This window comes from Netta rufina (assembly GCF_964035555.1).
Source record: "Netta rufina genome assembly, chromosome: 3".
Classification (NCBI taxonomy): Eukaryota; Metazoa; Chordata; class Aves; order Anseriformes; family Anatidae; genus Netta; species Netta rufina.
This window is the reverse complement of record NC_140125.1, coordinates 83,540,543-83,554,994: the sequence shown is the minus strand read 5'-3', so window position 1 is coordinate 83,554,994 and position 14,452 is coordinate 83,540,543. Positions and strand designations below refer to the sequence as shown.

The window sequence follows — 14,452 nt, the reverse complement described above, 5'->3', positions numbered from 1 at the left end:
TCTGTCAAGTTGACTTGGAAATTTCTGGCAAGGTCACACTGTACACTCCTCTCAGCAACCACCCTGTCTTGATGACCACATCAGCTTTCACAGCCACTCTTCCATCCAAAATCTTCCCTAGGTCAAACCAGCAGTCAGCTGCTCCCTAAAGTCCTTACCCATCCTTACCCAGGAGCTAGGCTCACCATGCTGCCTCTCAATTGAAATTGGCATTGCTTCACTTTCTGAAGGTGTTAACATCCCTGATATTTGCATTCAGGAGATGATAGCAGTTCTACCAGATGTCAGAATATTTTGTCCCAAGAGGAAATAAGTTTAACTCCCAAATTTACTGATTCATTGGTGTATTTCATTGAGGTTATCTTCTATTGGAGCTTTATTCCATGTCAATCTGAATCAAAACCAACCTTGATAAATGAGATTGATATGGAACTTCTCACCACCTCTTGCCTGAAATCAGGCATCAACAGTCAATAACTACTACAGCTGAGACGAGTTACAGAGTGCTATATATGCGTACTAGCATTCAACTAGTCAGTAGCATTTGGTACAAAAGAGGGTCAAGAACAGCATACATCATCCGATGTTTTTATTGGTCACAGGCAAAGTTACAAAGCAGTTACACTGAATAATGCTGTCACAGTCATGTCGTCATGTGAGGTTGCTACAACACATTTAAATTTCACACAGTGAAACTACTTTAGGAAAAAAACAAACAAACATGCTTGTAACAGGTCAAGAAAATACACTTGGTTAAAGGAAAAAAACGGTCCCAGGACATCAGCCCACTCAAACTGAAGTTAATGGGAAAGCTTCTATTGACTTCAGCAGGCTTTGAATCCAGCCTCCACCATGCCCTGACCAAACTGTAAGGTCAAATGCCTCTCTCTGCTCAGTCACAGACCCTTCAGACTTCTAAAATACTTGTGCGTGATGTATTTTCTTTCTTTTAAAACAAGAAGAACATAAATGTGTAATTGACTACGCCAAACTTTATACATAACAGAGGCAATTTTGGCTCGTCAGTTTTAGAGAGAGTGGAAGAATTACAAAGACAAGAGCATGTGTACTAGAAAAGGAGGGAGTTTCTACACTCCTGAGTACCTGTAGCAGCTGTGTGTGACCTGAGAGCTTCCAAGAAAGCTCATGACATGCTTCTTCAGGATTTGCATCTAGCAGTGTCTGCGTTCAAGACAGATAACTTATGTGAGCTGGAATGTGGATGATGTAGCACTAAAGAGACAGCTAAAAATGTAGCTAGGATCTGGCTGTTTGCTGCCAATGGACAACGGAACTGCCTGTGGGCATTTACTGTAGTAATGAGAAGTAAAACCTGTGCCATTAAAGAAGATCATATTACCATTTTAAGGCAACAATCTTAGTGCAAAAATACCTTTTCTTGGAGGAAAAAAAAAAAAAAGAATTTCAAAACCACAACTGACATAATCATGCACCAAATCTAAAAAGGCATCTTTGCTTTAAGAAAAAATCTATTTTACTTCAAATTATACTTATATTTGATGAAAAGTTATTTATGAGAGGTCATCTTTCTGATTTTTTTTTTCTAATTTTTAGGTGACTTGATGCATCATATTCAAAATAATTCTGAGGACGCATATACAACAGGCAAAATATGCATCAAACTCTCCTTCAATGTTGGAGACACTAGAGGGCAGCAACACACCAACACTTCACTGCTATCAAAACTTCACCTAGGAGCCTATTCCTTGCTGGGGAAGTCTCAAACATCAGTCTTACTGCTAACCTCAGTATAGGTTCTTGCACCATAATGCTGCATTATTTTATGAGACCCAAGCAACACTCAGAATGTAATTCATGCTTCAAGGAAAACAGGAGTAGAAAGGTGCTGCTGTTTGTATTTCAATGGTCAAGAACATAGTTATTTCCCCCGAAGTGTAAGATATTTGCTAATTATCTGTTTTTAAAGTAGGGTATTAGTCATAACCCATACCTCATAAATTTCTCCTTCTCCAGTGCATGTAAAAATATTTTTTTTGTTTGTGTCTCAGACTATGATGATCAAACGCCAATAACACTTAATAATGGACATGGTTTACCACATTCAAGTGGGAATGACAGGAGCTGCCATTCCGTGTTATATACATAGTCCATCAGGAGTCCCTGAGATACAAATATGGCACCCACTCTCCTCCCTACTGGCATTTTGGTCAAGAGATCTCAGTAAATGTTCCAGCTTATTTAAAAAAAAAAAAATGTTTTCATTAATTAAAAACAGTCTGTTTACAAACCAGTTGTGAAATGGACAACAACATTCCATAGGAAAAATCAGACCTTTTCAAAAGTTGGTAAATATGTTTTTAACTGTAAAATCTCAGATACTGGCTGTTTTCTGTCTTGATAGAAGCTGAGTCCTGTAAGTAATTCTATATCTCTGACCCGAGCTGTGTGAAACTTCATTCTCTCTTCAACCCACAAAGACTCAGACTTGCCATCCTATTGGGAAAGAGGAAGAAAAAAGTGTTTGTAAAATGTAATTTATTCATTGACTAAATGTATGTCAGGGAAATAAACAACATTTTAATGTTTTATAAAGGCAAAACACAGTCACTGGTGGCAAAGATATAACATAGAAAGCACTGGCTTCTACAACTAGTTAGAATCTTAACTGCATGTACTAAATTCAGGCAACATCCTTAAGTACACATAACTTGAATCTGCACCAGTTGAAAGCTGGTGATAGTAAGGAGTGCCATGTGAAGTCCAACATCTATCCACCATCTCTATCATAAAGCTGTTGCTGAGAACTGCATTTGACTTGGGGAGTGATTTGTGTAAATCTTCTCTATAGGACAGGTCAGCACACTTCACATGCTCTGTTCTGGTTTATAAGGAGAACAGCTATGTTGATTTCCATCACAATGCCAAGGCACCTGAACTAGAAGCAACCAATGCTGTTCAAGACTGTCTACATCTTCTCATTTTGGATATGTATTTGATCTACAACTGAATCTTCTTTGTGGATGAAACCTTCTCCTAGAAGCTCTTCAGCCTTCTCAGATGTTATGACTAGAGACTACTGCTATAGAAAGTTATGTGTTCATCACACTGATTCTCTCAACACATTCTCATTACTCCACTAGCTATAAGTTTTGGTCTTCAAACAGAAAAAGCCTATTTTCAGCATATATACACATTTTAATATAATTCTGCTTACAACATTGTCTACCCTCCTAGGATGACCATGATAGACCGCAGGGTTTTTACAGTCTTTAATTAGCTAATCACTGATATTCAAGCAAAACAAGTTCAAGCCCGGCTTCTGATGTGTATGGGTACTAAACAGGCTACTTACTGCACAGCTTTCACTGTTGTCTTCTCTGTGAGGCACAATGAAAGACAAGGCATCCAGAGACCCTTCACACTCTAGAGGAGTTTCAGAAGTATTTTTACAACTAGTCAGCACAATGAAGAAATGACTTGGAACAGGAACTTCTGAGTTACCACGGTGTCTGAAATGCATAAGATCTTTCAGTAAATCTACCAAATCATACTTGTACAAAGAACAACTGGCAATAATCAGCTATATTCTGGCATATTGATTTTACCAATCCATGTATTTAATCGAAAGAATGCTTAGTCCTGGAAGGAAAATTCATCTGTAATCAAAATTGACAGCATATTCCAGATTAATATTCCAGATATCAAGTTTGGCTTGTAGGCTGATCCAAATAATGAGTTTGATGAGGTATAACAACAAAACTGATTTATCATAAAAAAGGTGCAGGAATTTACCATCTGTTTGCTATCTTAAACCAATTTTGCTAGCTGGGACTAACTACTACATTTGTGCTGACAACTTAATAGTGGAACACTGCTAGATACATGGACTCAGGAATATCAACCACAATACTAGGGATAAGACGTCACTCATTCACTCCTAGAGGCAATGTCATAACTTTTCAGGCTAACAGACATTATTCCACATGCAACAGCTTCTCTTACACCTCACTGTCAGGTTTTAGGATGACACATTTCTATCATGCATTTTCTATATGCTTGTTGTTTACTTCTAAGCGTTACACAGCTCTGTCTGTTTAGAGCCATTTTACTGCCTCTCTCTGAACTGTCACAACCTGACAAGGATCCATCTCAGCAAGATGCCTTCCTTGCTAACAAGGATCATAATTACTTTGTAACTTCTAATGGAGTAAAGAAGCAAAGCAATATGATGCAAAAGATTCTCACCTTTTCACCTTTTCTGGGGTATCATACAGTCCATCAAAGTCATAATCAAACACAGGACCACTGACTACATTGACACCATTTCTGGCTGCAGCATATTCAGGCAGCAGGTATTGATGGAAGTAGTTCCATAACACTGAAACACAGCAATGGAAGTGGTAAGCATCATCTCCAAGGTAGGAGATGTTAATATAACTGTGCAGAGTTTTCAGTAGTGTACAGACAGGCATGGTAAGCTAGGAAAATAGTAAATTATATAGGTGTTCACAGTTTTCAAAGGCTACATCTATCACGGCTAGCATGTACACCCACATCTCTATTTCGTGTGCACGTTTTCAGTTTAGATGTACATGCAAAAAGTCTCCTTACTTCTATATTTTTAATTCAGTTTGAGAGAGACCTACTGCTCCGTTCAAAAAAAAAAAAAAAAAAAAAAAAGACACTTTTTTTGTCCAAAGAAAGTGCCATACTTATTCTTCTTTTCACCAGGAATGTGCTTAACTTCCCTTAGCTGACTGCCTCGTGTCCACTCTCACCTAGGAAAGCCCAGGTCTTCATATCTTTTCTGCTAGAGATTTGATTATTTTCCTGTTTCCTTAGTGACTGAGACCCTAAATTTCTGCCTAGAAAGTATGAGATTAGGAGATGTTCCTAAAATAGAAGTGAATTTAACTCACATAACTATAAAACTGGCATCTAGGTTCTCTAGAAGACACTGTATAAAACCTTGTTTAGATAGGTAAGGAAATGCAAGCAAAAATATCAGGCATTAAATGGAGACATCTATATTACAATCCTGTGCAACTAGCCAGTTGATTGGGAATCACAAGCTCACAATGGTAGGTCTTTGTCCCACAAGTGACAGGCCTACTTTAAGGAAATTTTCACAAAGTCCACAGTCTGGGGAGCTCTTATTTCACAGAGACAGCTGTATCAGTGATCTTTTGCATGATTTGGAAGCAAGCAAGATATCAGGAGTCTTGCATTCAAATGCACAAATATGTACCTTTAAATGCAGGATACATTGGCACAATGTTGCTGGTAAGCAAGGCATCATAGTGAGGTTTCTTTGCATCTGTCATCAAATCTGAAATCAAAAAGGAATTAATTACTTGGATTTGTTACTTTAAAAGCATTAAAACACAACTCTAAAGATTAATGTAATGATGTTAACATGGAGCTGACCTAACTTCACTTCTCAAAGTTGATGTAGGTCTCAGTGGTAACTTCAGTATATGCTGAAGTTTCCAGTTCCAAAAATAAAATAATCTTAGCAGCAACACTAATTGCCCTTGTAACGGTGGACACATATTTTAATATTTTAAAATATCAGAACAGGTTTTTGAACTGAGGGGAAGGGTATAAAATTCACTCCATGAGTGTCAGACCAACTTGTTCTGCCTACAGAATTGTACTGGATCTGGCTGGGATGTTAACTTTCCCTGCAGCAGCCCATACAGTGCTGTGCTCTGCACTTGTAGCTAGAACAGCAGTGTTATCACACCAGCGTTGTGTCTACTGCTGAGCAGTGCTGGCACAGCATCAGGACTCTCTCTAACCCTCCTAGGGGGTGAGCAAAAAAGTGAGAAAAGAAGCATCAATAGGGCAGCTAACCTAAACCAACCAAAGGGATATTCCATACCATCTGATGTCACACTCAGCAATAAAAGGTGGAAACGGGAAGAAGAGGGGATGGGTGGGCTCTCGTAAAAACATTGGTCCTCTTCCCTAACACCGGCTACATATGTTGAGGCCCTGCTTCAAGGACGTGGTCAAGCATCACTCATTTGTGGGAAATAGAGAGTAATTTCTTTCCTCTGCACTTCTACATAGCCTTTATTTGTTTTGTTTGTTTGTTTGTTTTCCTTTTTCCCTTTCCCCCTCCCTTTTCCCCTTTCCTTTTTTTTCCCCTTTAGTTAATTTGTTTAGTTAATAATAATCTTTCTTTAATAATAATAATTATTTTTTCCCTTTAATTAAATTATCCTTATCTCAACCTGTGAGTTGTTCTTTACTTTACTTTTTCCCCTCCTCATCTAAGGAGGGGGAGTGAGAGAGCACTTGTGGTATTTAGCTGCCTAGGAAGGTAAAACCACCACAAGAATTTGGGCACAAAAATAGGAGCTCTGCTTGACTTTGCAAGTTACACTTGATGTGGATGTTAAAATAACCCACTACTTAATACTTCATGCAGTGAAATGGATGTAGAATACTTCCAGATCACATCAACAGTTCACATACAATGTAACTATTTGTAAACAGCTGAATTTAGATGTAGAGCTTAGGGATATGGTTTAGTGGGGACTGCTAGCGTTAGGTCAGAGGTTGGACTTGATGATCTTGAGGTCTCTTCCAACCTAGAAATTCTGTGATTCTGTGTGTAATATGCTTTGAGAACCAGAGTTGAACTTTTCAGACCAAATATTGAATCCCTTTACTAAAGACCACATAGGGGATGTATTTCAAATATAAAATAAACTTAGCATGGCAGTTTTTCACTTAAGGACAAATGCCTCAATTTTATGTTGGGTAGTTCTAACTAATTCCTGTCACACAAAGTGAATTTGCAGTTTTTTAGTTTGCCAGACTTGACTCATGCTTTACACATTCCTTCCAGTTTCTTCCATGAGATGCCATGTTAGAAACATGACAAGTTCAGAAGCTTTCAGGAATCAGTAAATGACCTTGGACAACCCACCAACTGCTGAAGCACTTGCAATGTTTTTCTTTCTCATATGCTAAAAAGAACTGCAATAATTCAGTAACCACTGCTTCAAACTCTGATTAATCAATCAGTAGCATATATAAAAGAACATAGCTACTGCATTACAAATTATTTAAATCACATATACTGTAAACATTTAAAGCCATGTATTTACTTGGAGGAGAAAGGAATCCATAAGATAGCCGAGGATGATTGTTGTAAAACGAACATGTCTGGTTATGATTAAAAGGAATACGAACATCCTTGTGTAAACAGCTGGAGATATCTTCTGTAGCAGAAAGCCATTTTTCCTGTTGAACAAGAAGAAAGTTTCACTGGTAAAATGGACTTGCAACAATCTCACAGGGTGGGGGATTGAAGAACTCTAAATACATAGCAACAGCTGCCTTCAGCGGTAGTGAAGAGACTTCAGATTCAACTGGTGTCCCTGTTTCATCAGTGAAAAACAAGCCCCCCCATCTGCTACATATATTTTGTAAATAGATTGAACAGAACTGCAGATTTCTAGTTGACAGTAACTTTTTCCAAATGAAAAGTCAGAGGGCCCCATTAAAGATAACTTGATACGGTGTGAATGTATTTGCCCATTCAGGCTAAGAATCAGAGGCAACCAGATGTGCTGTTAATCATCTCTCCCCACATGGACACTTGCTACAGTAAATGGTTGCTTCAGGCCACCAAACTCTCAATAAATTGAAGAACAAGCCAACCTTGACAGAGCTTAGTTTGATTTACTTGTAGTAGACATTGGGCCTATGAGGCCCAGATAATTGAACCAAAAAGCATCTTCTACAGTCCTAATTCAAGAATGAATTGGCTTGTACATCTTTTCCAACTTGGAAAACCAACCTGAAAAACTTTCCTTCTTGAGATCTGCATGTATATGTATATCTTAGCATAGGGCCCAGGACAGCAAAGGCCAGATTTATCTCCACCAACACTTTTTTTTTCCCCCAATCAGGATGATCTTCTGACGGAAAGATTGCATCAGGGCATGAATGGTTGTAGATAGTCCAAAGATTATATTTTCAAAATGCTCCTACAACGCTATTAGCACCACTTAAAGACTTAAAGGATAGCCCTGCTAAACTGCTATAGCGGACCTATGTTGCCAAGCCATAGACTCACAGGGCCTCAGTACCAGTGGCGATGGTCTCCCCACTTCCTGGTGGATCTGCTCTCTCCACCAGGCAAAAACCACAGCTCATGCTGAGGAACAGGAAGGAATCAAAGCCAGTCCTTACTAACATAGGAAAGTAAAGAGAAGATCATACAAAATGACTTTTTATATCTCATATGTATTAGGACTCAATACTGAGGCCATTTCTCTTTGATACCTTTATCGATGATCTGGATGAGGGGATCGAGTGCACCCTCAGTAAGTTTGCAGATGACACCATGTTAGGTGCATGTGTTGATCTGCTTGAGGGTAGGAAGGCTCTGCAGGAGGATCTGTATAGGCTGTACCGATGGGCTGAGGTCAGCTGTATGAAGTTCAACAAGGCCAAGTGCTGGATACTGCGCTTAGGGCACAACAACCCCATGTAACACAACAGACAGGCTGGGGGAAGAGTGGCTGGAAAGCTGCCCAGCAAAAAGGGACCTAGGGGTATTGGTTGATGGTCAGCTGAATATGAGCCAGCAGTGTGCTCAGGTGGCCAAGAAGGCCAACAGCATCCTGACTTGTATCAGAAATAACGTGGCCAGGACTAGAGAAGCATTGTCTCTCTGTACTCGGCTCTGGTGAGGCTGCACTTCAAGTACTGTGATCAGTTTTGGGCCCCTCACTGCAAGAAGGACAAATGAGGTGCTGGAGCGTGTCTAAAGATGGACAAAAAAAGCTAGTGAAGGGTCTGGAGACCAAGTCTTATGAGTAGCAGGTGAGGGACCTGGGTTTGTTTAACCTAGAGAAAAGGAGGCTCAGGGGAGACCTTGTTGTACTTTTTACAATTACATTAAAAGAGGCAATAACAAAGTGGGGAATCAGTCTCTTCTTCCAAGCAGCAAGTGATAAGACAAGAGGAAATGGCCTTAAGTTGCACCAGAGGAGGTTTAGCTTGGATATCAGGAAAAATTTATTCACTGGAAGGGTTATGAATTGTTGGAACAGGCTACCTGGGTAGTTGAGTCACCATCCCTAGAATTCTTTAAAAAATGTGTAGATGTCGTGCTTCATGACATGGTTTAAGGGTAGACTTGGCAGTGCTAGGTTAACTGTTGGATAAGATTATCTTAAGAGTCTCTTCCAACCTAAATGAGAGGTGTTCAGTAATAACTTATATTCAAGCTTTTTACTTTTCAAAGTTGCTTCTAACCTTTATTCAGTTACTTACATCTTTGTTAATGGTATATGCATTCCACAAAGACATCCTGTAGTCCTTGCTGTACGCATTTACATAGCGGTAATGGTAAAGTAGGCAGTAATTATGTCTCTTCTGCAGAATTCTGGGCCGTCCATAGGGCAAAGTAAGTTTCTCTGTCTTCTTAACTAGAACAGAAATAGTGCTTGTTATGTTTCAGTCAATAATGTTTTTTGAGAACCCTCCTCTCATACACCTACAGTTTCCCTAGTTTCTAATTACCAAAAAAAAAAGTCACAGTAATGGAGTAAATGAAATTAATTTTTGTATCAAAGGTATAGTTTCTGTGATAACGCAATAAGTAAACTGACAACGCCAGTATAAAGTAAAATACCAATATCCATAATTCAAACATACCAAATTCAGTTTTACAGTATAGTTAAAACATTTTGCCATTTAAAATAATAGATGAATCTAAGATGCAAATTTAAGTCTTAGTTGACTTTGTGTTTTGATATACATATATAATGTGGGATCTGCTTTTAATTAACATTTATATAGGACACAAACCAACCATCATGATTTCAAAGCTGCTAAAGGGACTATTTTAACATAACCCACAAAGTCATATTAAAAGCGACACTTAAAGGACTATAGAGATCTAAATGAAATACTGGTTAGATCTTCAAATGCATGTGGAATTGCTTTATAATGATGGCTATAGCCACAAAAGCTTTCTTCTCTCTCTCTCATGGGCCACACCTCTTTAGAAAGTTTGTATACGGAAATAAATATCTCAAAGTGCTTTATGCAAGATATTGCACAAATCCTTGCCTAAGACACTGCCTGTTTATATTGACTGGCCAACCACCTCATCCAACAGACAAGTGAAGTCTTTCCTTTACAACCATATCAGAAAGACACTATGTGGGATCAGAAGAGGAAAAGTTATTAGACATAAGCTGAAGAGTAAAGCAGAGTTAGCAACAGAATTACTTAGTCAATATAATTTATCTTAAAAAGAAAAAAAAAAGGTAAATAAAAGTCATAAGAAGTCATAAGAAACACATGCTCTTGCAATCATCTGCTGCTATCAAAAGACGTCTGCAAAAACTTTCAGGTCCTTCCCCTCACCGCCTCCAAGATAGATTTAAATTTCATCAAAACATTGAAGATTATTTTGCTGACTGGAAATAAACAAAAAATAAGTTTTTCAAGTTTCTAGTTCTCTGACGTAAAATAAAAAACTAAGCAAAGCTAGAACATTATGAAATTATCTTAAATAATAAAAATATTATTTTGCTACTGAAAATTGAAGTATTTTCAATTGTTACAGGTCTGGGATTATAAGGAACGGTATCAAGGCTTCAAAGGATATTTTCTGTTAAGTAGTTCACTGCCATCCACAAAATTGTTTTAAATGAGGAAAAAAAGTGTTCAATTAATGCCGCAGTTTCCTTTCTCACTGTAATTCCACATGACAAAGAATGTCAAGATTATGACATTTACTTCTCTGTCCAAGAAGGAAAAGGCAAACTTTTTTTTTTTCATAAAAATAAATATGCAGTTAATACCTCGTTGTTCTCACAAGTTGTCAAGTTACAGCAATCAAAGCCAGAATATGAAAAAGTAATTAATAAACTCTAAATAATCTTAAGGAGCACCTAGCCTGGCTACTAAATTTTCATTATCCGTGCCTTTTATAACTAATAAGTGCACAATTCTTAGAAGCAGATTACTGCTGTTAAAATGAGTGCTAACATAGGTCTCACTCATAATCCAAACCCAGACCCCACTGTTTCAGAAATGTAGATTGAGCACCTTAGGTTCATATCTTAACAAAATGGGACTAAAATGGATTATGTGCCTGGCATATTTCTTCAAAGCCAGATTCAGCAGGGCACTCATGCTTCTACCTACACATTAACAGCTTGTTTTAGTGAAACTGCTTACTTGCTATGGGAAAAGCATGTACTTCTGTATTTTACTAACTGAATGTCACTGTGTGCTCTCATGGGTGTTAAAATACTGAATGATTTTTAAAGGACTCTGGAACACATTTTAAAAAGATGCCCTGTTTTTAGTGGAAAAGACTCAAGAAAACTCTGCCCACGTTTTGTCAGGGCTAGCTACATGAGTCAACAGAAGGCTTAAATTAGTTCTGAATAAGCAGCAACTATTGCTGTGTGCCTGCCTGTAGCTGGCATACAAATCCAGTAGTTAATAGTGAAGTACAGTGAGGTGTCACCAAATACAGAGTTTATTTGCTTAAGAAACAGGGTTTAGTGAGCAAACACATGGCAAAGGTCTCTATCAGTTTATTTCCCATTCTGACAACCTAATATCTTGATGTCACTTTTTAACGTATTAGTATCAAGGTATTAGTATATTCCATTTCAACTTGATTTTCATTATTCACTTATTGTCTTACTTGCTTCATGCTCTAACTAGTCTATTTTGTTTTGTGAGTCACGAGCACATTTACCACCTTGCAAACTGCAGCTCAAAAATGGCATGAGTGTGTCCATAGTTTTGAAACACAGCAGAATTACGACAAACAATGACTTAACCCTGTGTAACAACCAGATCACATGAACACTCCATGCTTCATTATGAGTGTGCTGGCGTCATATTCTTGTCGGATACTTCCCTATACAACAGCTTTGCTTTACCTTCTTCAGTAATCATTACTTCAGTGCTGGAAAATTCAGATAATAATACATGTGCCATAGAGACACGTACAAGAATAAGCATTTATTTGAGAACAAATGGCTCAGCAGGACTGCATCTGAATCCCAAGTATATACACAACATAACTGTAACCCCAGAGTAGTTCAAAGAATTATTATCCCACATATTTGAGATTTGCTCAGAAGTTTAGACATTAAACATTTCATGTTGTTAATCATTCTTACATTTTTGTTATCATTCTATTCTACTAGCTAAAGATCTTACCTTCTGTTTCAGTGAGATTTAAACGCTGTTGAAAATCCCTTACTGGCAAACCCTGTAAGTATAAAGCAAAAACACTGAGATTCTCCTATGTGTTCCACAAAGCAAATTATGAGCTACTACTACACTTAGAATAACAAATGTTAACACTTCTGTCTTGCAAGTTATCCCTGTACAGAACTCACTGACATCTACAGGAAAGGAGCTATATTCAGAAACATGCTTTTGCCCCAGGCAAATCAACAGCCTTGAAATACACAGCCCAAGGACACAACATAGTCACAGAAAGAAAGTTTCAACACAATTTAGTGAAGCAAGAACTGAATGTTTTCCCCGTCAAAGCTTGCTTCTGCAGTGTTTTCCAGGCTCTTCATAGCTGAATGTGTCTTCACATAAGAAAACTGCAAAAATGAACGTGCAAATACAGGCTAGTACCCACTAGCCCCAGGCAAGATTTCATTTTGATCTGAGACTAGATCAAAAAACAGATATAAAACGCAAGCTGAAAAACTACAGGGTAAGTAGATAATCCAGAGTCTCACTCTGAATACAACACAGACATCTGCCTCCACAACTTCAACCATTTCAGCACATACCACTGTCCTGCAGGAACAGCCAAGGCTCACTGGAAAGTTTCTTTGTCCCACAACAGAGCATTCAGAAGGATGGATTGTTTCTTTGGGATGCTGAGGGATATAAACAGGATTCCTTAAAAGATGGTTTAGCTGTCCATGGGTTCCATTGTTTGGGGCTGGTTTCAAATCAAGCAAGTCTACAAAATAATTCAAATAACAGGATGAAAAAAAAAGACTGTAACACACTGCTGCTTGTATTGTGATCACAGTTACGTGTGATCTCAATCGTGTGAGTCAATAATCCTGCACTGCTTGCTATTCGGGACAACTGAAAGGGAAAGCAATGACCCCTTTAAAAGGAAGCACATATATTCTCATCTAGGGCTCAGGATATTATTAGTCTGCTTGCAAGGAGGGACAGAACAAGCACAAAAAATGACAGAGGGTTTACTTCTGAAGGGAAGTGAACTTGCAGCATCCAAACATGCAGTAGAAGACAGAATGGGAATCTCAAACACTTGAAGCCTGTGGCTACACATTTAAGTTTTGGGGCATAAGTCTGGGGGCTTTTTTTTGTTGGTGGTGTTCTTCTGTTTGTTTTTTTATTATCTGAAAATTAAGTACACACACTTCAGTTAAACATCACTAAAGTGTAAAACTGTAAAAGAACCAGCATAGAACATGGGTTCTGCTTAACACTGAACTCTAAAATGTAAAGCTTCAAAATTCCAACCAAAGTAGACTAACCATAAAAATAATCTGCATTCCAAAACCACCTGTGTAGTTAAAGAAACTTAAGCAACTAAAAGCTGCCTAACACCAATGCTCAGAGATGCATCGGGCAATTCTGCAAAGCTGAAAAGACCAAGCCCTATTTCATGTTTAATCCTCACTAGGATTTGTAGATTTGTTGTTTCTCCATCTACTTCATACTAAATCTATGAAATAATATGTTTCCAAAGTACTGCAGGTGATGAGACAGCCTTGCATCCAAAATCTCAGTGGTTAGATCACTCACCTAGAGCACAGGAGTTCAGAGCTCAACTTTCTTTCCTACATGTGGCAATTGAACACATTTCTCCCTGCAATGCGCCATTCATATTATGACCTCATTCCCTCCAGAACAAGCTGCTTCACTTTGGGAAGAATAAATCAAGCTTTCTATAGCAGTCCCTGCTCCAATGAACATCTCAAACAAAACAGTATATAAAAATAAATAAATAAATAAGCCACACCACAGAATCAATCCTGGAACTCACATCCCCAGTTCAACAGCTAAATTACACTCTTATCTTCTTATCATTTTAACTGGAGCATCCAGGAACTCACAATATCTGAGAAACCCCCAAGTCTAGCAGTTCGAACGCTTTGGAAAACATGAGATCTTCATTCAGACAAGAGGATCAGTTGTACATATCTGGTGTTCATGATTTAAGCGCTAATGTGCTGCATAAATTGGAACCGTTTTCGCTTTCTCTAGCTGCCCTTTGAAGAAGGTGCACCTTAGGAACCCAAATGACAAGGGAAAGATGCCTTTCTGCCATCCAGAACCACACCTAAAACCCATAGCAAGGAAAAGGCTTAGGAAGTTGTCTCATTTCACAATTTTCTACCTAAAAGTTAAGTTGCTGGCTTCTAACCCTTTCTGTACAGGATGGAAGAAATCTATATCTCAG

At 38.2% G+C, this 14,452-nt stretch overlaps 1 protein-coding gene across 3 annotated transcripts in view; it reads right to left on the bottom strand.

Annotated features, from left to right (window-relative positions):
- Positions 1 to 574: 574 nt before the first annotated feature.
- Positions 575 to 14,452, bottom strand: part of ENPP1 (ectonucleotide pyrophosphatase/phosphodiesterase 1) — a 56,006-nt gene continuing 42,128 nt past the window's right edge. For all 3 annotated transcript variants that reach the window (XM_084284682.1, XM_084284683.1, XM_084284684.1), the window contains 8 exons: positions 12,798 to 12,973; positions 12,205 to 12,256; positions 9,283 to 9,437; positions 7,104 to 7,239; positions 5,231 to 5,311; positions 4,228 to 4,360; positions 3,335 to 3,491; positions 575 to 2,475 (listed from right to left, as the gene is read on the bottom strand). In XM_084284682.1, coding sequence (XP_084140808.1) covers positions 2,308 to 2,475; positions 3,335 to 3,491; positions 4,228 to 4,360; positions 5,231 to 5,311; positions 7,104 to 7,239; positions 9,283 to 9,437; positions 12,205 to 12,256; positions 12,798 to 12,973 — 1,058 coding nt within the window. In that variant the 3' untranslated portion in view covers positions 575 to 2,307. The remainder of the gene's footprint in view (positions 2,476 to 3,334; positions 3,492 to 4,227; positions 4,361 to 5,230; positions 5,312 to 7,103; positions 7,240 to 9,282; positions 9,438 to 12,204; positions 12,257 to 12,797; positions 12,974 to 14,452) is intronic.